Source organism: Piliocolobus tephrosceles, chromosome 11, assembly GCF_002776525.5.
Source record: "Piliocolobus tephrosceles isolate RC106 chromosome 11, ASM277652v3, whole genome shotgun sequence".
In the NCBI taxonomy this organism is placed as follows: Eukaryota; Metazoa; Chordata; class Mammalia; order Primates; family Cercopithecidae; genus Piliocolobus; species Piliocolobus tephrosceles.
In genome coordinates, this window is record NC_045444.1 from 96255054 (window position 1) to 96276232 (window position 21179).

General features: G+C 36.6%; 1 protein-coding gene across 3 annotated transcripts in view; it reads left to right on the forward strand.

Annotated features, from left to right (window-relative positions):
• Positions 1 to 21179, forward strand: part of UNC80 (unc-80 homolog, NALCN channel complex subunit) — a 224691-nt gene that overhangs the window by 70196 nt on the left and 133316 nt on the right. For 2 of the 3 annotated variants that reach the window (XM_023217231.2, XM_023217223.1), the window contains exons 19-22: positions 222 to 436; positions 1509 to 1615; positions 3623 to 3719; positions 10659 to 10831. In XM_023217231.2, the coding sequence (XP_023072999.1) occupies positions 222 to 436; positions 1509 to 1615; positions 3623 to 3719; positions 10659 to 10831 (592 nt within the window). The remainder of the gene's footprint in view (positions 1 to 221; positions 437 to 1508; positions 1616 to 3622; positions 3720 to 10658; positions 10832 to 21179) is intronic. The other variant, XM_031936430.1, reaches the window with a different exon arrangement.

Consider the following 21179-nt stretch of genomic DNA (forward strand, 5'->3'; position numbering starts at 1 on the left):
CCTCAAGTTATAGCTGAGACATGACTATTTTCAGGAAGAGCTCAGAAGATCAACCTTGATCTCTTTCCTCCCACTTCAGTGCCCACTCTTCCCACATTTCAGTCCATCAAAGATCGTTTTGCATGATTTACCTAAATATCATTGACAGGAAGTTAAAAGAAATTTAGGAGAATTTCTCAAGTGTTGTCAGAAGTTTAACCCTATCCTCTGCTTGCTTACAGTGATGAGCAAATGCAAGGAGCCAACCTGGGGCGGAAAGATTTCTGGCGTAAGATGTTCAAGTCCCAGAGTGCAGCAAGTGACACCAGCAGCCAGTCTGAGCAGGACACTTCAGAATGCACCACTGCCCACTCAGGGACCACCTCTGACCGACGTGCCCGCTCACGATCCCGCAGAATTTCCCTCCGGAAGAAGCTTAAACTCCCCATAGGTAAAAGTATGTCTGTATTTGTTTATGGATTATCTTATTACCAACCATGTCCTCAGATCAATTCAGTAATGCATAGTAGGGCTGAAAAAGAAGATCTTCACATCATAAGACCTAAAATGACTTCATTCATTCATTCCTTTTTATGCCTCTTCTGTGCGCAGTCACTACACTAGCCATGAAGCATTAAATAGCCAGCAAATACACACAGCCTCCCAACTTTGCTAAACTTGCAATATAGTAGGAGCCCCAGTAATTAAAGCAGATAATCATACAACTAAGTATAATTGCAAACTATGAATTTTATGAAGGAAATATACATAGTTCTGTGAAAGCATGCAACAATGAGACCTGACCCAAATGTGGGGGAGGAGGCAGAAATCAGGGAAGGCTTCCTAGTGATAGTGGCATTAAGATCTCCAGGATACTTGGGAGAAGGAAGGAGAGCACTCCAAGTAGCCATTATATGCAAAGATATTAGGAGGCCTGAGGGAAGTGAAGGAACTGAAACAAGGGGACAAGTGGCTGTATGACTGTAGTAGAATGATAGAGGCCAGGTCAGGTTGACTCCTCATTCTAGATCCCTGGATAGCCAAGATGGGATGTTGAACAGGAGAGTAATTCAAGCAAGTAAACCTTTTCCAAAACATCACTGCATGGAAATCATACTGGAGGGAGCATGAGTAGATAAGGGAGACTAGATGGAAAGTTAGCTAGTAGGTTAGGTATAAGTAAATGGAAGCTTGAACTGGGTGGTGGCCATGTAGGCAGAGATAAATGAACACATGTGAGAAATATTTAGGAGGCAAAATTCACAATCTTTAATGAGAGATGTGAAGCTGGATAGATGATAGTTTCATCTCAACCCAGATTCTTTTTGTCCTGGCCCCACATGCTCATGTAATTTTGTAGTCTAACACTGAACATTTTTATTCAAAGCGTGTACATTGAAAACACTTTGTTTTTCTATTTGTACCAAGTCATGTAACTTTCATCGCTTGTTGGGCTTTTGTTGACATTTCTGTTTAATTGATTGGGTAGAAAATGCTACATTGATCTAAATGATTTAACTATTAAATAGGGAACTGGCTGAAAAGATCATCCCTCTCAGGCCTGGCAGATGGTGTGGAGGACCTCCTAGACATTAGCTCTGTGGACCGACTCTCTTTCATCAGACAAAGCTCCAAGGTAAACAGGACATAACTTGTGTAAGCGAATGTTGAAGTCGCTAATAGAAACATGTGAAGGCTGAGAAATAGCAAACACCTGCAGGAACCAAATAAGGAAAAGCTGAAGAAACTCTCCAGATGAACTAACTTTGGAAACTTAGATAAGCAATGGAAACTAAAATGTTTAAGTAGTAGGCTATCATAGGAAAGGAAAAAGGAAAAGTGTAGTCAAAAATTATGTAAAATTGTAATGCAGATATGGAGATGTATATAGACATTTTTCCCAGCCGTTTTTAACTTTTGACACACCTATGAAATGACTGACATTTCAAACTCCTATCCAAGAATCCGGTAATTTTATAGTGATTCCTTTTTTTTTTTTTTTTTTTTTTTTGAGACGGAGTCTCACTCTGTCACCCAGGCTGGAGTACAGTGGCCAGATCTCAGCTCACTGCAAGCTCCGCCTCCTGGGTTCACGCCATTCTCCTGCCTCAGCCTCCGGAGTAGCTGGGACTACAGGCGCCCGCCACCTCGCCAGGCTAGTTTTTTGTATTTTTAGTAGAGACGGGGTTTCACTGTGTTAGCCAGGATGGTCTCGATCTCCTGACCTCATGATCCGCCCGTCTCAGCCTCCCAAAGTGCTGGGATTACAGGCTTGAGCCACCGCACCCGGCTTCCTTTTACATATTAAGACACACATAATCCATTTTTTTTCCACTACTTTTGGCACCATATGAACCATTTTCTGTATTGAAAAGAAGAAAAAAACTCAGGATGACTGTTTTCACTACACTCCTCCTTCGTAATACTGTGAAGCATTGGAGTAGCGTAAGATTTCTTCCAGGAGTCTTCTCTGTGGATGCTCCATGGCCTGGTCATTTGTATGCCTAATTTTCAGCATATGTAAGAGTTGCGTTTCCTTATATGTATACAAATTATTTGCTTACATTCTTATGTTTTCTAATCTCAGTAAAACCAGGGTTTTTGTTTTGTTTTGTTGTGGGTTTTTTGTTGTTGTTGCTGTTGTTTTTGTTTTTGTTTTCTTTTTGACAGAGACTCTATCTGTCGCCAGGCTGGAGTGTAATAGGTGATCTTGGCTCACTGCAACCTCCACTTCCCGGGTTAAAGCGATTCTCCTGCCTCAGCCTCCCAAGTAGCTGCTGCTAGTGTGTGCCACCATACTCAGCTAATTTTTGTATTTTTAGTAGAGGCGGAGTTTCACCATGTTGACCAGGATGGTCTCGATCTCTTGACCTCATGATCCGCATGCCTCAACCTCCCAAAGTGCTAGGATTACAGGCGTGAGCCACCGCGCCCAGCCAAACCATTTTCTTTTATCTAGTCTGTTTTAAAAGTGATATTTTGAAATTATACAAATAATATGTAAGACTATTGGATATTTGGAAAATATATGTATCATTCCTTCCTTACCTTCTATTTGCTAAAAAAGCATAAGTCAAATATTTGAGTTTGTGTGGCCCATAGCTTCCTTGCTATGCGAAAAATTTTGAGTACTGCTGACCTAAAAGCAAGATGAAGAACATATTTTAATTCTTAGAAAGAGAAACATGTTATTACATTTTCATTATAATGCACTCTATAAATTAATTTACACTGATTATTTCAGAGATTTAAAGTATTCTATTTGGCTATCTTTAACTTTGGTCTGATTCTCAATTGTGGTATTTGTAAAGAATGACTATGTCTTGCTATTCATTAATTTCAGTTTGGACTTTACCAGATTTAAACTCTAAGAATATCTCGATTATTTTTATAGCACCAGATTATTTAGCTTTAGTTATCTGGGACATGGTTCCTTCTTGTAGTTACAGTGATGTCTTTTTTGGCACATGGGAATGAACTACAATGATGACTAAACTAACCAGATGTGGAACCTAGAATAGCAAAGTAATCATATAAAAATGAGTAAACAACTCATTTTCAAGTCAAGGATTGATCTAACCACAAAGATTTACCTTTGAATCTTGTTATGTCTCTACTTTCTTTCTTTCTTTTTTTTTTTCAGGTCAAATTCACCAGTGCTGTGAAGCTTTCTGAAGGTGGGCCAGGAGGTGGAATGGAAAATGGAAGAGATGAAGAGGAGAATTTCTTCAAGCGTCTTGGTAAATGTCATGCATCCTAAGAATTCTATTTAACTTTCATCAAACAGAACAAAAACTTGGTTAGATTAAGTGCTCCATTTTCTATTTTCATTGGTTTTTCATTCATTTCTTTCTCATACATGCCTGCTACCACTATCTATAGCTTCTCTTTTTGCAATTTGATTCAACAGACATTTATGGAAGCCTTACTATGTTCCTCACTCTGTGATGGGCATTGGGTTTGCAAAGAGTAAGATCCAGCCTCTTCTGCTATTCTATCCTTTATTAAAATCTGAGAACTTTACAAAACTTCCAGAGATCCTTTTATCCACCCACCTATCTACTTACAAATTCTGCCAGCCGCCCTCTACACACTTTCACTGAGGGGGAGTTTATAACTTTACAAAGCAACCTGTTCCACAGCAAGAGAGCCTTAATTATTAGAGAATTTTTCTTTACATTCTGAAGACATACTTATCCACAAATTTGCTTCATTTGTCCTAGTTATGACTCCTGTACCAAGATGCACACACATACACATCACATACACTCTCACACACACATGCCATGCAAGCTCCATATGTTATCCATTTCATGTTTTCTCTTTTGATCTCACTGCTGCTAGTAAACAACTTTGATTTCTTTACTTTTCCTTACGTGGAAGTGTCTCTAGATCCGTCACCATTCTGATTCCTTTTTATTATGTGTTTTAGTTAGATGATATGCTTTTTTACAAAATGTGGAACTTAGGATGGAATGCAGTATGCCATATTTAAAATTAATTAGTATAGTGGATAGTGTAACTATTCAGCTTGGGGACCACAGGAAGTATATGAACACAATTTAATATTACATTTTCTATTTTCACATTATGTAATTGGTTTGTATTGATTAATTTTTTGCTAGCTTTTTTTCACATGGATGAATATCATGGTATATTTTGATGTAGCCATTATTTGTTCTTCATTTCAAAAATGATGAAAATTTATTATTTCATTAATTTAGGAGGTAGTTAAGTCACTTCCCCAGGAAGGAAATTAAGAGACAGAATCCATAATTTTGAGAAGTATCCATTTTCAATCCTCTTACACTCTTTCCACTCTTTATAATCCATAATATTTGAGATTAAAATATAAATAAATAAGCAAATGAATGGAAAGAGAATCAAAACTAAATCGAGTTCTGTCTTTTCTTCTTTGTACAATAAAGATCTGTCTGCAAAGACATGCACATATCCCTGTTCTCGTCCAAGTTGTTCATACTATTTCTGAACAGGACACATGCAAAGATATAACTCTAAGAATACTTCTACTTGACTTTGATTAATTAATAATTTGTGGGTACAGATTTTTAGTGAACCATGCACGTAATTTTCTAGTGATCAGAGAACTTTCCCATATCACTACAGAAACATCATCAGAATTTTCCAGAACATGCCTATGATATTCTTACAACTCTATCAAAAAGAACGTGACTTAGTTCAGCATAATGAAGTTACAGTGACTCCTATGATTACTTCTCTTTTGAAAATGTTCCTATCTATTTAATTATCTCTTATAGAATTTGGATAGGGCAAACATCAAGTTTATTAGTCTCTGTGGTTTTAAGAATCTTCCTAATAACCAGGACATTCATAATTTTCAATCCTTGTACACTCTTTCCACTCCTCACAATATTTTGGAGACAATATGTCTCACGTTCAGACATCAGTATTATAAAGAAATTTTTGTTGTGCTTTTTTGAGAATGAAGTGTGGAGCTAAAGTGTGTTCTCTAGGTATGTGTCATGCTAACTGGATGTCATTTGACTGGAGCTGCAATCACATCTTTAAGTTCTCTTTATGCACTAAAGTATAACTGAAGCTTAAACTCAAAGAATGTAGGGTCTCTCACATTTGGTGAATATTTCTTCTTTTTTCAAAATTCATTCCTTCCTCCCTTCCTTCCTTCCTTCCTTCCTTCCTTCCTTCCTTCCTTCCTTCCTTCCCTCCTTTCTCCCTCCCTCCCTCCCTCCCTCCCTTCTTTCTTCTCTTTCTTTCTCTCTCTCTTTCTTTCTTTTCTTTCTTTCCTCTCTTTCTTTCTTTCCTTTCTTTCCTTTCTTCCTTCTTTCTTTTTGAGACAGGGTCTTCCCCTGTCACCCATGCTGGAGTGCAATGGTACTATCATAGTTCACTGCAGCCTCAAACTCCCAGGCTCAAATGATACTCCTGCCTCAACCTTGCAAATAGCTAGGATTACGGACATGCACCACCGTGCCCCACTAAATTTGTTTTACATTTTTTGTAGAGATGGGTGGGGGGTGGGGTGTCTTGCTATGTTGCCCAGGCTGGTCTTGAACTCTTGGCCTCAAGTGATCCTCCTACCTCAGCTTCCCAAAGTGCTGGGATTACAGGCATGAACCACCATGCCTACCCAAATATTTCTTCTTAAGTGAACTTTTTCTGTCTACTGCGAACTGAATGTGTATATCCCCCAAAAATTTGTCTCAAAGTTCTAATCCCCAAAGTGATAGTATTTAGAGGCGGAGGCTTTGGGAGGTGATTAGGTTTAGATAAGATCATAAGGGGGACACTTGTGATGGGATTTTAATGCCGTTATTAAAAAAAAAAAAAAAAAGAGGAGGCATAAGGTCTCTCTGCATGCATACACCAAGGAAAAGCCACGTGAGGACATAACCAGGAAGAGAGCCATCACCAAGAACCTGACCATGAGGACACCCTGATCTCAGACTTCCAGCCTTCAGAACTGTGAGAAATAAATGTTTGTTGTTTTAAGTCACCCAGTCTATGGCATTTCCTTATAGCTGACCTAACTGATTACAGCACTATACTTCCCCATTTGTAGATTTTTCTTCTTGGTGGAAAAGATAAAAAGCATAATTGACTTGTTTACATTCTCCTAATTCTCTTACATTCTCTTCTTATTCATGTTCCAAACATGTTATCATTAGCATTTCTTACAAACATTAGTTCATTCTGGACTTTGTGTTTTTCTTACCATGATTCCTGTGGATTTTAGCCATTGCTTCGTATATTCTTTGTATTCCATTCACAGATTCAAAAGATCTGATATGGAATATTCATAGAGCCAGATTCTACAATGAGTTTGTGTCAACAATACCTGAAATATTGGCAGTTTATTTTTGCATGTCTGGAAAAGAAAGCCAGAGTATTTGAGATTGTTATCTGGAATATTGTATGTGCTTTGGGCTGGCAAGAGAATATAGCTTATATATCACTATTCTTTGCCGATGTTCTCTTGCTTGTTAAAAATTATAAAACATATGCTGTGAGATGATTCCTTTGGAATTGCTTGCAGAAAATGAGAATCTCCAGCTTAAACAACATTATCTGCTAATCTAAGTACATCGTATTTTGCAACAACTACTTCCCTTAATCGTGCAAACATCATTCTATTTTTGAGCCTGCTTTTTTCTTTACTTCCTTTTCTCCTTCCTTCCTTTCTTTCCTTCTCTTTTCTTTCTCTTGCTTTCTTTCTTGCTCTCTTCCTTCTTTCTTTCTTTTCTTTCTTCCCTTCTTTCTTTCTTTTTCTTTCTTTCTTTTGCGATCTATGTGTATAAATGATTTGTACCCAACCATGATAGATGTGTTGTCTTTTCTCATCTAAATTATCTTAATTACAGAATTTGTTTCTTTATTTAAAGTTGTTAAAGAGAACAAACATCAAACCTTCTTACCCTCAGTTTAAATGCATTACTTCAACTTCAGTGATTTGAAATGAAATGCCAATAGAATTTCTTTAAAATTTAAAAGTTATTCAGTAAATGAAAACTGTATCTGGTGAACATGAAATAGAATTGAAATTACATTCAGAAATCAGCTATCTTTTTCTTTTGTGTTTTCATATTCACTGAAATTATTTCATTTTAAAAATCATGTTGTCTCTATTTGAGGGAAGGTGTTTAATTAAAACAAATTTTTTCAACTAATCAACACGTTTACTGCATATCTTCTATGTTCTCAGCTGTGCCATCAACACAATGGGAAATGCTTCTTAAAGAAATACTAGATTTTATATGTCTGAAACTTCGTACCCATAAATGTATATGATAATGATTTGCCAATTAAAAATAATATTAAAAAACAAGTAGGATATTTTTATACATCCCTTCTTGGATTTAAAAGCTTATAAAAATGCATTCTATGTAAATAGAATTATAATTACACCTCAATATACACTTCAACATAAAAAATAAATATTAAACAAATGCAACTAAAATATACTGAGGCTAAAAAAGTAATCATTATGTCTAAGGAAGCCAAGAGGCATTCTTACATCCTAGTGTATTGCTATAAAAAGTTGATAAAAAGTACATTTTGCAGCCAAATTACTTTTTGACATTTCTTTTAGTAGTACAATATGGAATGCCAGCAGGATACAATTTTATCATCAGTTTATCATTAAAGATACAGGCGAAAACCCAAGAAATATAACATGTACAATGAGGAATTATTTCTCACATTAAGTTTTTCTAACATGATCACTATCTTCAGCAGAGTATAAAAGTCTGAACTTCTTTCATATAAACATTTGGTATTTTAGAGATTACATTGTGGCATAGTGGTAAGAGTGCAGGTTTGTCGTCAGTAGATCTGGATTTAAATCTTGCCTTTATAACTGTCCATTGTATAAACAGATTGGCCTGCTTAACCTGTTCCTTCACCTGTTCCTTCTTTATTCTCTGTCTTTGTCCACCACTCTCTCCTCGCCAACAGACCCATACATTCCAAAAATACATTCTCTTTTAAAATCATTTGTAAAAACTTATCTTACAGGGCTATTGCAAAAAATAAAGAAAATTAATTATAAAACATTTCATACAGTACTTGGTATCTACTAAGTGCTCAAAACAGTACCAAAATTACATCAAAAATATATTATTATCTATTAATGCTATATAAATACAATGGAAAATTTCCATTATAATTAGCTTTTATTAATAACATGACTCTTATGTCCTGTGCTTATAGGATTCTGCTTATCTTCTCACCTGCAATAAATATATATTATTCTGTGAAGCAAAGAATATAGGTTCTTGCTGTCAGTGAGTGCTTTGATGGCTTCTGTCTTCGTTATTTTACTTACGTTCCTTAACTGCATTATTTTTGAAATTCTTGCAATTAAAATGGCACTTCTTTTAGCAGTATTGAATACAATTCTTTTGAAATTAGTAATCTTGTCAAATAAAAGTTGAAGAAAACTGTGAAATACATATTCTTAATGCTTCCTTAAATAAAATGATGGCAACTGTTCTTAATAAATTTGATAAATAAGAATAACTTCATTGATCATCTATCTGGTCTCATGTATTAATTCCATTGCAAATTTTAGGTAGTTATTACCTGATGAATTTTAAATCTTAATTATAGTAACAAATAATAAAACAACTGGATTCACAAAGAAGAAAAATCTTATTATTTGGGATGTCTCTTCAATTCAAAGTTTAAGGGACTGTTTATACTTTTTAACAGATGAGAATCCTTTGGCATACATATTAGTATACTTTATATACTATTAAAAGGGTATATATAAATGATTAATGAAGTGACATATAGTTATAAAAAATAACAGGAATATACCTGTTCTAGTAGCTTTGGTGGTGTCTGGTGAGGAAATAGAGTAGCATTTTGAAAGGGAGCTGCCTGAAAACAGGGCTCTCCTGGAATTGTTTGTTCCTCATCTATAGCTTCTCTTCTTTGTATCATTTGAGATTTTGTCTTTTGAATTTTTTCCACCATCAAATTCTTCTCATGGTAGTTCTTTTTGCATATGATAAAAAAAATGCTATACTAACTGGCAAAAAACACTGAAGGTATTGAATTTTGAATTTTTGAATTTGGAATATTTGTATCTGAAAAAGAAACATACCCATAAAGAATGAAATATAGGAAATTTCACTAATGATACTTTATCTTCTGAGCCATTTTTGAGCTTATGAAAATAGGCAAAAAGTAAAGAGAATGGTTCAATGGATCCAAAATATTCATCACCCACTGGCAAAAATACTTTAGAAATTGCCATATTTGCTTCATCTATCTTTCATGCTCTTTTAAATGTATTGTAAAACAAATCCCAGACATCATGTTATTTCGTACTGACATAGGTCAATATGTTTGAGTCATTGTGAAAGTTGTAGACCAAGGCTGGTAATTATTTTTATGCCTTGCCATAATTTTTAAATCTGGTGATAATAAAGTCTAAGTGAATCTGTGTCCCAGACTTAAACTGCTTCCAAATGACGTGTTCCCTGATAGAGTAGGTTCCCGCATTTTTCCATTAGTGGATATGGTGGCTGACATCTTTGTGTGTGGTGTACTGTCATGGTAAACCCAGGCCCATAACTGTAAACACCCCCTTTTATCTACTATGAATGCAAATTGTTAGAGTGGTAACCCTAATTCTGGACCTCCAGTAGCCAGTGATTCTTTGCACTGTAACTGATAAAAGGTTTCTCCTTTCACTACAATGCTTTCACCACACCAAAATGTACCAATTTGTACAGCATGCTGTACACAATGTACACATTATATGCAATGCTGTACCAATGCTGTATCAATTTGTTGTAACAGATTGGAAATTGCACAGTGACTGCAACTTCCATAAAAACAGAAGTTGTTCATTACAGGAAGAATAATTTTAAATACACCAAAAGCTCTTGCTAGTATTCAAAAGAAGACCTGCAAATAAAATGATCAAACACTATATTTAAATATTTAGGTAAAATCTTACATTTTCATATATCACGTGTTACCAGATTCCCAAAAGTCAGGATGTGTTTAAATCAAACATTAGGGTGGAGAGCAAGGAAGTGGAGTGAAGGAGAAAGTTTTCTGGCCAACACTGTAGTAAACACACTGTTGTATCTTTGAAACTCTTGTTAAACCTGTGATCCATTACATTCTCTCTCTTTCGTTCCTCCACCATGGCACCACTCCTATAGGTTGCCACAGTTTTGATGATCATCTCTCTCCCAACCAAGATGGTGGAAAAAGCAAAAACGTGGTGAATCTTGGAGCAATCCGACAAGGCATGAAACGCTTCCAATTTCTCTTGAACTGCTGTGAGCCAGGGACCATTCCTGATGCCTCCATCCTAGCAGCCGCCTTGGATCTAGTAAGTTGGTGAAAGAATTTTCCCACCCTACCCCACATCCCAAGTAATACTATTAACAGAGGTAAGCATGAATCCCCAATTGTAATCCTCCTGTGTTTGTTTGTTTGCTTTTTCAGAATTAGTGATAAAAGGGGGAAGAAAGATGGTGAGGTGAGAGAAAAGAAAGGGAGAAACATCCTAATTAATATGCCCTTGGAAATAGACTGTCTAAATATGTGAGGGCTCTGGAGTCAGACTGACTGAGTTAAAATCACTCTGACATTTACCACCTGAACCTCTGTAAAATGAGTGTAAGAGCAATAACAATACTATAGCTACCTTCTAGGGCTAGTGTGAAAACTAAACGAGGTATTAGATATAAAGCCCTCGTCACAGTGCCTGAAATATAGGAACTACACAATAAAGTGGGCCATTATCATTATATTATTGGTCCTATGTCTGCCATGTATTAGTCCTTCGAACTCGCCAAGCCTTGATTTCATTATCCATCAATTGGAGGAAAAATATGAAGCAAGGATCAGTTGAAATGAATTGCACAAAAGCACATTGAACATTGTATGGTATTATACACATGTAAGGGATTAAAGAGTATGAAGTGGATCTTGGTTAGAAAGTGTTTTTGTCAGGTAAATTAGGCCCACATGTGAATTTTGGACTCAGCCTCTCAATTTATTTATCTTTATTTATAAAGTCTTCATATGCTGCATAAACACGGTACAAAATACCAAGTAAACATCAATAAATAAAAGTATTTTATTTTAACCTTTTAAAAAGACAAACTGAAATAGATTTTTATTAGAACAAAAAACTTTAAGCCTGCCAATAAATGATCTTTTTTTCAGGTTTTATGACACACAAATGAGTGACCAGTGGTCACTCGTATTTTACCTTGGAAAATAATACAAACCTTATAATGTAATTCATGAAATTTCTCTGTGACATTTGCAGCTTTTGCTCTCAGGATATTTAGTGACCAGCAAGGTATGTGGCTTCACTTAAGGCTGAAATATTAGTATCACTTATAATCATCCAAAATGATTGCTTTCCATTATATAAGATTTTTTCAGGCTGGGTGCGGTGGCTCATGCCTGCAATCCCAGCACTTTGGGAGGCTGAGGTGGGCAGATCACGAGATCAGGAGATCGAGACCATCCTGGCTAACACGGTGAAACCCCGTCTCTATTAGAAATGCAAAATATTAGCCGGGTGTGGTGGCGGGTGCCTGTAGTCCCAGCTACTTGGGAGGCTGAGGCAGGAGAATGGCGTGAACCCGGGAGGCGGAGCTTGCAGTGAGCCAAGATCGCACCACTGCACTTCAGTCTGGATGACAGAACAAGACTCCGTCTCAAAAAAAAAAAGATGCTTTTTTCAGTCAGTTTCTCATTATTGGGTAGTGACCTTTGAGATTTTTTTAAAAATTGCAGCATGTTCAGTGTGTATTGATATGTGCCATGGTGACTGTAAAATGTAGAGAATCACAGGTCTCCAGGAGAGCTGAAGTTTGTGGCAATTAAACAATCAAAGTACAGTGAGATGTCTGCCTAAAGCAGGAGAGCTTAACAAGGCAAGGAGCCAATCCCTTGTTTTCTAGGTGGGACAGTGGAAGCTTAGGTGTCACTCTTTTGAGTCATGCATGGTTTGTCTTAATCACATCTTGCTCTGTTCCCTAAGGAGCAGATTAAAATAAATAAATGCAACAAATTCATTAGAAAAGAACAAACAATCAAACTCTTAAACAATGGAAAAGTGTATGAACAGCCAGTCACCAAAAATACTGATAGTCAGTTAACTATACCTCATCTTACTTGAACTTAAGAAATGCTCTGTTAATTTACAAGTTTAAAAAAAAGTAAAAGAAATGCCTATTAAAATATCCAAGATTCCTACTTTATAACCCTCAGGTTGGCAATGATTTGAAAGTGCTGATATGAATAGAAAATATCAAACACCACATGCAGGGTCAGTAGTGGTGTAAGCAGCAGGATTTGATTAGGGAACAGAAGGAATTCTTGGACTAACTGGGTGATAATGAGAGCAGTGATGGTAAGTGGAACACTCCTCAACTCCTCTGTGAGTAGTAAGTAATTTTGGACTGTGTATAGTCAGGCAGGAAGAGTTAGTAATTCTTTACATACCAAATACATCAAATGGAAAGGGTGGTGGTATTAAAAAGCCCAGAGTCAATGTGAGTTATAAGATACTCACCATATAATAATTAATTAACTCAGCAAATGTCTTCTGAGGGATTCGTATGTGCCAGGCATCGTTCTGTTAATGATAACACAACAAAACTCAACTGGAGGACTGCACCTATTTTTCACTTTTTCCAATGAAGATTGTGTTTGTATAGTGATCTTTTTTCCAGATGTCTTAGTCTACAGCATTCTAAGGTTGATTAATGAATGATTAGTATTTATTGTATGCCCACCCTGTTGCCAAAGGGAAAAACTGAAGCTCAGAAAGACCAATTAATAGGCAGGGCTACTAAGTCAGCAAAGGATGGAGCCAGATTGGAACCTGGGTCTATCTTCCAAGGCCTTCTATTTTGTATTCTACCATACTGACTCTCTTATTAAAATATTATGTGAGACCACTTACTTTAAAGCATGCAATAATAATAAATTCCGTATTTTATACCCAATAGCTTAAATGTGGTTAGGAAAGTGAAGGTGACAGAAGCTGATTGAACAATTATTCAATACACAGTAATATTTGCCGCTTTACACATGGTTGAAGCTGAAGTGCTCCAAGGGTACTATCATGTCCATCGTTGTCTCAATCCTAAAGTCACAGCTATTTTTGGAAAATTTTTAGACAAGTGAGGCGTCAGAATTTTCAGGTGACTGACTAATGAAATTAAGGACAATTGTAACGAGTCATCTTATTTCAACTTGTTGAAAAACTGAGTGAAAAATATAGGCACAGCTTGCTGTAGAAATTGGAAAATGATGGAATAATAGTAGAGGATAATAATAGTAATAATAGGTCAAGTAATTTTCATTATACTTGACCATTTATAAAGTAAAATAAGCACCTGATGAGAGTTGACAGATTGTGCTTCATTCACTGGAAAGGTCTAGGCCTCGCATTCTTTCAGAGGTCCTGAGCTGAAATTTCTGCATAAATATGGATCATGCCGTGTTAGGGGCTCTATCAAGTGGTCTTTTCATTTGCTTGTTTTCCATATGAGGGAACAAAAGCCCCAAGAGCTGAGGTGAGTTTGCTCAAGGTCACATGAATTAGTTGTTGCAAAAACTGGCATCAGAGCAGATTCTTCTGCTTCCATTCAGGACTCTTTTAGCAATGCCATATGCTACCACTGTAAAAAAAGATGATTTGAATAAATCAGAATGGGTATCTCTTTGACATACTGAAAATGTGCTTAAATGTATATGGCCTCCTATAATAAAAAACATTGTGAATGACTTTTAATGATCACAAAGCATTTGAATCCTTAAAAGTGTTCCTTATCATATGAACACATGATGAATTAATAATAGAAAAATGTAAGATTTTCAACCTTAAAGATTCATACCACACATTCACTCTCTAAACTGGTGACTCTTAACATTTAGGGACATAGATTCCTTCAAAATTGGATAAAGTTATGGAAATTCTCTCAAGAAAAGTACATTTATAGACAAAATTTAATTTATAATATTAGAAAGTTTATGGAGTCCCCCAAAACCCACCCATGAACCCCAAAATATTGAGAATTCAACCTCAATGAATGCATGATCACTGTCAAAAAGAGACTCTTTCATTAAGTAATGGAAATTACTTTATTAATATTCATTGGTGATATAGAAACAGAAGGAAGCCTGTCATAATTACTTCCTACATGGAAAGCTTTTAGACTTTATGTAAGATATATGAGCATGGGAGAAACAAAAGCCTTGTCATAAAGAGAGCAACACACTTAGAGATTTAAAAAATAATCCCAATAAAACAAATTAATACTGGCTTTATGGGGGTTATTTTAAGAAAAATATTGATGAACAGTTTGATAATCAGGTATCTTGGGTATCAGGACTTCATTCCCTCTCATCAAACGATTTTATACCTATCTGATATCCAACTGCTATACTGCTTAGAGTTTGTGATATGATGTCATACCAGAGTTCCCAGCTCTAAGTACACTCTGTTTCTGACTGAGGCTTGACTTCTACCATTAAATTGGGCTGGATCATGTAGAAAACTTAAATTTCTTTTTAACTTCACCAAAATAAGGCTGTAACTAGATGGTTACCACAGTGCTAGATTCTTCTTTCTTCCTTTCCTGTGGAAGCTATTCTGGCCCTGCTTGGCCTTCTCGATCTCCTAAGTCTCATGGTAAGAAAGAAAATGAAGGAGCGCTGGAGCTTATAAGCAGTGTCTTTTGAGCCATCAAGTATAGAGGCATTTTCTCATTAACATACATGTCCACTGACTGAGTAGCCTGTGTCTGGAAATACCAAGGTCTTTGTCACTAGACTGGATCCAGTGGGGGTGAATGTACAGGAGGATCAAGCAGTATGTGGGTAGTAGGAGTTCCTTTCATACCTGACAGTCTTTGATTCGAGGTCAAGGTCAAGCTGTGTGTAGCATTCAGAGGTCAAAATTCCAGAGGTCAGAATCAATCAAGGGTTAAAGGAGCTCAGTAGTTTCCATTATGAGGCAAAAACAGAGAGAATCTGGGTAGACATGATTGGTTGGATAAAAGGCATAGGTGATGATGGTGGTGGTGGTGGTTGGCAGAGGTGTTGGTAGAGAATAATAATCGTAACATTTTCATTATGCTTGATGGTTTATAAAGCACCTTCACATTCATTATCTTATTTGTTGGTATGAGAGCAAAAGGATTAAGCCAAGAGATGAACCCCAAATAAGGACACTCTTACAATCAGTTTCTCAGCTATGGAAAGTGAAGGAACTAAAGGGGCTGGTCAATTCTGACAGACTGAGAGGAAGGTAACGCAGCTCCGTGTTGTATGTGCTTGAATCAAAGTAGCATTTGGTGTTTACTGTCATTTGTACAGATGTGACAACTGCAATTGCTCGTACCTGTTGATATGGGTTAGGAGTTCCTCAGGGTTATGCTAACTTTCACCGATGTTTTCTGCTAAAGGTATTTTTAGCTTTTGTTTCCTCTATATTTGGTTTCATCCAATATCTGATTCACCTGCTTCCAATCTTTCAAGATGCCTAGTTTTTAAATATGTTTTATGTGTTTTCCAATGCATTGTGGTTTCATGTAGATATATGTATATAATATAAATAGATATAAACATAGAAATAAACACAGATGTAGATATGCTAGGTAGATATGTAAATGAGGAACAGATGTGGATCTAGATATAGGCACAGATACAGATACAGATAGATATAGATATATAGAGATAGATAGAAACATATTATAGATTCCACCATTTCATCAAATAGAATTTGGAGGAGGAGGGGAAAAATAAATGTGCTCAATTTATCATCATATTTCAATCCTGCATTTTCTCCAACCTCTCTTTTATTGTTTTGCTTTGTTATATTTATTTTTAAGTGCAGCTTAAATATAAGTTTTGCATTTTGACATAATTTTTATTTTACAATAGTTTCATTGTTTTATGTCCTTAATAATAGAATTTAAATGTAATTTTTTAAGATTGTAATTTTCTTCAGAATTAAAAAGTATTATTAGATGGAATAAATATTGGAAATATTAGTGTTCAAAGTTTTGCTGACCTATTTTTCTGTTGGTTCTAAACAATCCTACTTTTATTATTGCTACGACCACTAAATGTAGGGATAATTGATTCAATTTTAAGTCCAACACAGCTTTTCCTCATAATCTTTCTCCTTAGGGTTAATTTAGCAGATGCAACTGTAAGGCATTTTTTAAAAGACATGTTTTAGAAAGGATTCATTTCATCTCTAGGTTTATATAATCTACAAATACAAAACTAAAACAAAAATAAAAAGAAAAATTAAACAGTTCAAGCAAAAAGTATTTCCATTTCCTTTATTTTTCAAGTGAAATAGTCTATCCTTATTTATCCAGGTGAATTTGTCACATGCACAAGCAGTGATTTCTAATTTACTGGTAATTTATTACCATGAAAAACACTAATAATAATGCCAGTTTGCTTTAAGAACAATTCCATAAATATAAGACTATCCATAAGATCATAGAATTCTCCCTAGTCTATGGATGGAGGAAATCTAATGTTAAATTGTTTAGCCCCATAAATAGACAGCTGTAGAAGAAGTGAATATATAATTCTTTTTCAAAATAGGACACTTTCAAGAGTGAAAGAGTTTTCAATAATTATGTGAGGAAAACAGACATAAACTGGGACTCTCCTAGGAAAAGACCTTCAGTTACCATAGGTCTAATTCACACTTACTTCCAGGCTTATTGCATGAAGTATAATTCATATTGGGGCTTAACATCCAATATATTTAATAATCAATGCAAATTAGGTCCTTTCAAGGAGACAGGAATGCATGAAAGAGGAAATATCTTATGATTCTCTTTAGAATCATAAGAAAATTAGAAATAATTTAGTAATAACAAAACTAAACTATCAAATTATCCTCTTAATCTAGTGGTAATGAATGTTGTATGTGCCACATTTTCTTTTTAGTTTTACAATAAAATAATTTTTTTGGCCGGGCGCGGTGGCTCAAGCCTGTAATCCCAGCACTTTGGGAGGCCCAGACGGGCGGATCACGAGGTCAGGAGATAGAGACCATCCTAGCTAACACTGTGAAACCCCGTCTCTACTAAAAAATACAAAAAACTAGCCGGGTAAGGTGGCCGGCGCCTGTGGTCCCAGCTGCTCGGGAGGCTGAGGCAGGAGAATGGCGTGAACCCGGGAGGCGGAGCTTACAGTGAGCTGAGATCCGGCCACTGTACTCCAGCCCGGGGCCACAGAGTGAGACTCCGTCTCAAAAAAAATAATAATAAAATAAATAAATAAATAATTTTTTTATTATACTTTAAGTTCTAGGGTACATGTACACAACATGCAGGTTTGTTACACATGTGTACATGTGCCATGTTGGTGTGCTGCACCCATTAACTCGTCATTTACATTAGGTATATCTCCTAATGCTATCCTTCCCCCTCCCCCCACCCCACGACAGGTATGTGATGTTCCCCTGCCTGTGTCCAAGTGTTCTCATTGTTCAATTTCCACTTATGAGTGAGAACATGTGATGTTTGGTTTTTTGTCCTTGCAATAGTTTGCTGAGAATGATGGTTTCCAGCTTCATCCACGTCCCTAAAAAGGACGTGAATCATTATTTTTTATGACTGCATAGTATTCTGTGGTATATATGTGCCACATTTTCTTAATCCAGTCTATCATTGATGGACATTTGGGTTGGTCCCAAGTCTTTGCTATTGTGAATAGTGCCGCAATAAACATACGTGTGCATGTGTCTTTATACCAGCATGATTTATAATCCTTTGGGTATATACCCAGTAATAGGATGGCTAGGTCAAATGGTATTTCTAGTTCTAGATCCTTGAGGAATCGCCACACTGTCTTCCACAATGGTTGAATTAGTTTACAGTCCCACCAACAGTGTAAAAGTGTTCCCATTTCTTCACATCCTCTCCAGCACCTGATGTTTCCTGACTTTTTAGTGATCGCCATTCTAACTGGTGTGAGATGGTATCTCATTGTGATTTTGATTTGCATTTCTCTGATGGCCAGTGATGATGAGCATTTTTTCATGTGTCTGTTGGCTGCATAAATGTCTTCTTTTGAGAAGTGTCTGTTCATATCCTTTGCCCACTTTTTGATGGGGTTGTTTTTTTTTCTTTTTTTGTGTGTAAATTTGTTTGAGTTCTTTGTAGAATCTGGATATTAGCCCTTTGTCAGATGAGTAGATTGCAAAATTTTTCTCCCATTCTGTAGGTTGCCTGTTCACTCTGATGGTAGTTTCTTTTGCTGTGCAGAAGCTCTTTAGTTTAATTAGATCTCATTTGTCAGTTTTGGCTTTTGTTGCCATTGCTTTTGGTGTTTTAGACATGAAGTCCTTGCCCATGCCTATGTCCTGAATGGTATTATCTAGGTTTTCTTCTAGGGTTTTTATGGTTTTAGGTCTAACATTTAAGTCTCTAATCCATCTTGAATTAATTTTTGTATAAGGTGTAAGGAAGGGATCCAGTTTCAGCTTTCTACATATGGCAAGCCAGTTTTCCCAGCACCGTTTATTAAATAGGGAACTCTTTCCCCATTTCTTGTTTTTGTCAGGTTTGTCAAAGATCAGATGGTTGTAGATGTGTGGTATTATTTCTGAGGGTTCTGTTCTGTTCCATTGGTCTATATCTCTGTTTGGCACCAGTACCATGCTCTTTTGGTTACTGTAGCCTTGTAGTATAGTTTAAAGTCAGGTAGCATGATGCCTCCAGCTTTGTTCTTTTGACTTAGGGTTGACTTGACAATGTGGGCTCTTTTTTGGTTCCATTTGAACTTTAAAGTAGTTTTTTCCAATTCTGTGGAGAAAATCTTTGGTAGCTTGATGGGGATGGCATTAAATCTATAAATTACCTTGGGCAGTATGGCCATTTTCACGATACTGATTCTTCCTATCCATGAGCTTGGAATGTTCTTCCATTTGTTCGTGTCTTATTTTATTTCATTGAACAGTGGTTTGTAGTTCTCCCTGAAGAGGTCCGTCACACCCCTAGTAAGTTGGATTCCTAGGTATTTTATTCTCTTTGAAGCAATTGTGAGTGGGAGTTCACTCTGTTTGTCTGTTATTGGTGTATAAGAATGCTTGTGATTTTTGCACATCGATTTTGTATCCTGAGACTTTGTTGAAGTTGCTTATCAGCTTAAGGAGATTTTGGGCTGAGGCGATGGGGTTTTCTAAATATACAGTCATGTCATCTGCAAATAGGGACAATTTGACTTCCTCTTTTCCTAATTGAATACCCTTTATTTCTTTCTCCTGCCTGATTGCCCTGGCTAGAACTTCCAACATTGTGTTGAATAGGAGTGGTGAGAGAGGGCATCCCTGTCTTGTGCCACTTTTCAAAGGGAATGTTTCCAGTTTTTGCTCATTCAGTGTGATATTGGCTGTGGGTTTGCGATAAATAGCTCTTATTATTTTGAGATACGTCCCATCAATACCTAATTTATTAGCGTGAAGGGCTGTTGAATTTTGTCAAAGGCCTTTTCTGCATCTATTGAGATAGTCGTATGGTTTTTGTCTTTGGTTCTGTTTATATGCTGGATTACATTCATTGATTTGCATATGTTGAACCAGCCTTGCATCCCAGGGATGAAGCCCACTTGGTCACGGTGGATAAGCTGTTTGATGTGCTGCTGGATTTTGGTTTGCCAGTATTTTACTGAGGATTTTTGCATCAATGTTCATCAGGGACATTGGTCTAAAATTCTCTTTTTTTGTTGTTTCTCTGCCAGGCTTTGATATCAGGATGATGCTGGCCTCATAAAATGAATTAGGGAGGAGTCCCTCTTTTTCTATTGATTGCAATAGTTTCAGAAGGAAAGGTACCAGCTCCTCCTTGTACCTCTGGTAGAATTCAGCTGTGAGTCCTGGTCTGGTCCTGGACTTTTTTTGGTTGGTAGGCTATTAATTATTGCCTCAATTTCAGAGCCTGTTATTGGGCTATTCAGGAATTCAACTTCTTCCTGGTTTAATCTTGGGAGGGAGTATGCGTCCAGGAATTTATCCATTTCTTCTAGATTTTCTAGTTTATTTTTATTTTATTTATTTATTTTTTGAGACGGAGTCTCACTCTGTTGTCCGGGCTGGAGTGCAGTGGCTGGATCTCAGCTCACTGCAAGCTCCACCTCCGGGTTTCCGCCATTCTCCTGCCTCAGCCTCCCGAGTAGCTGGGACTACAGGCGCCCGCCACCTCGCCCGGCTAGCTTTTTGTATTTTTTAGTAGAGACGGGGTTTCATCGTGTTAGTCAGGATGGTCTCGATCTCCTGACCTCGTGATCCGCCCGTCTCGGCCTCCCAAAGTGCTGGGATTACAGGCTTGAGCCACTGCGCCCGGCCAATTTTCTAGTTTATTTGCGTAGAGGTGTTTATAGTATTCTCTGATGGTAGTTTGTATTTCTGTGGGATCAGTGGTGATATCCCCTTTATCATTTTTATTGCATCTTTCTGATTCTTCTCTCTTTTCTTCTTTATTAGCCTTGCTAGCAGTCTATCAATTTTGTTGATCATTTCAATAAACCAGCTCCTGGGTGCATTGATTTTTTGAAGGGATTTTTGTGTCTCTATTCTTTAGAACTAATTTAGACTTCCTTTATGACCTAGAATATTATCAGTTTTTATAAATGTTCCATGTGTTGTCAAAAAGAATTTGTATTCTTCAGTTGTAGAA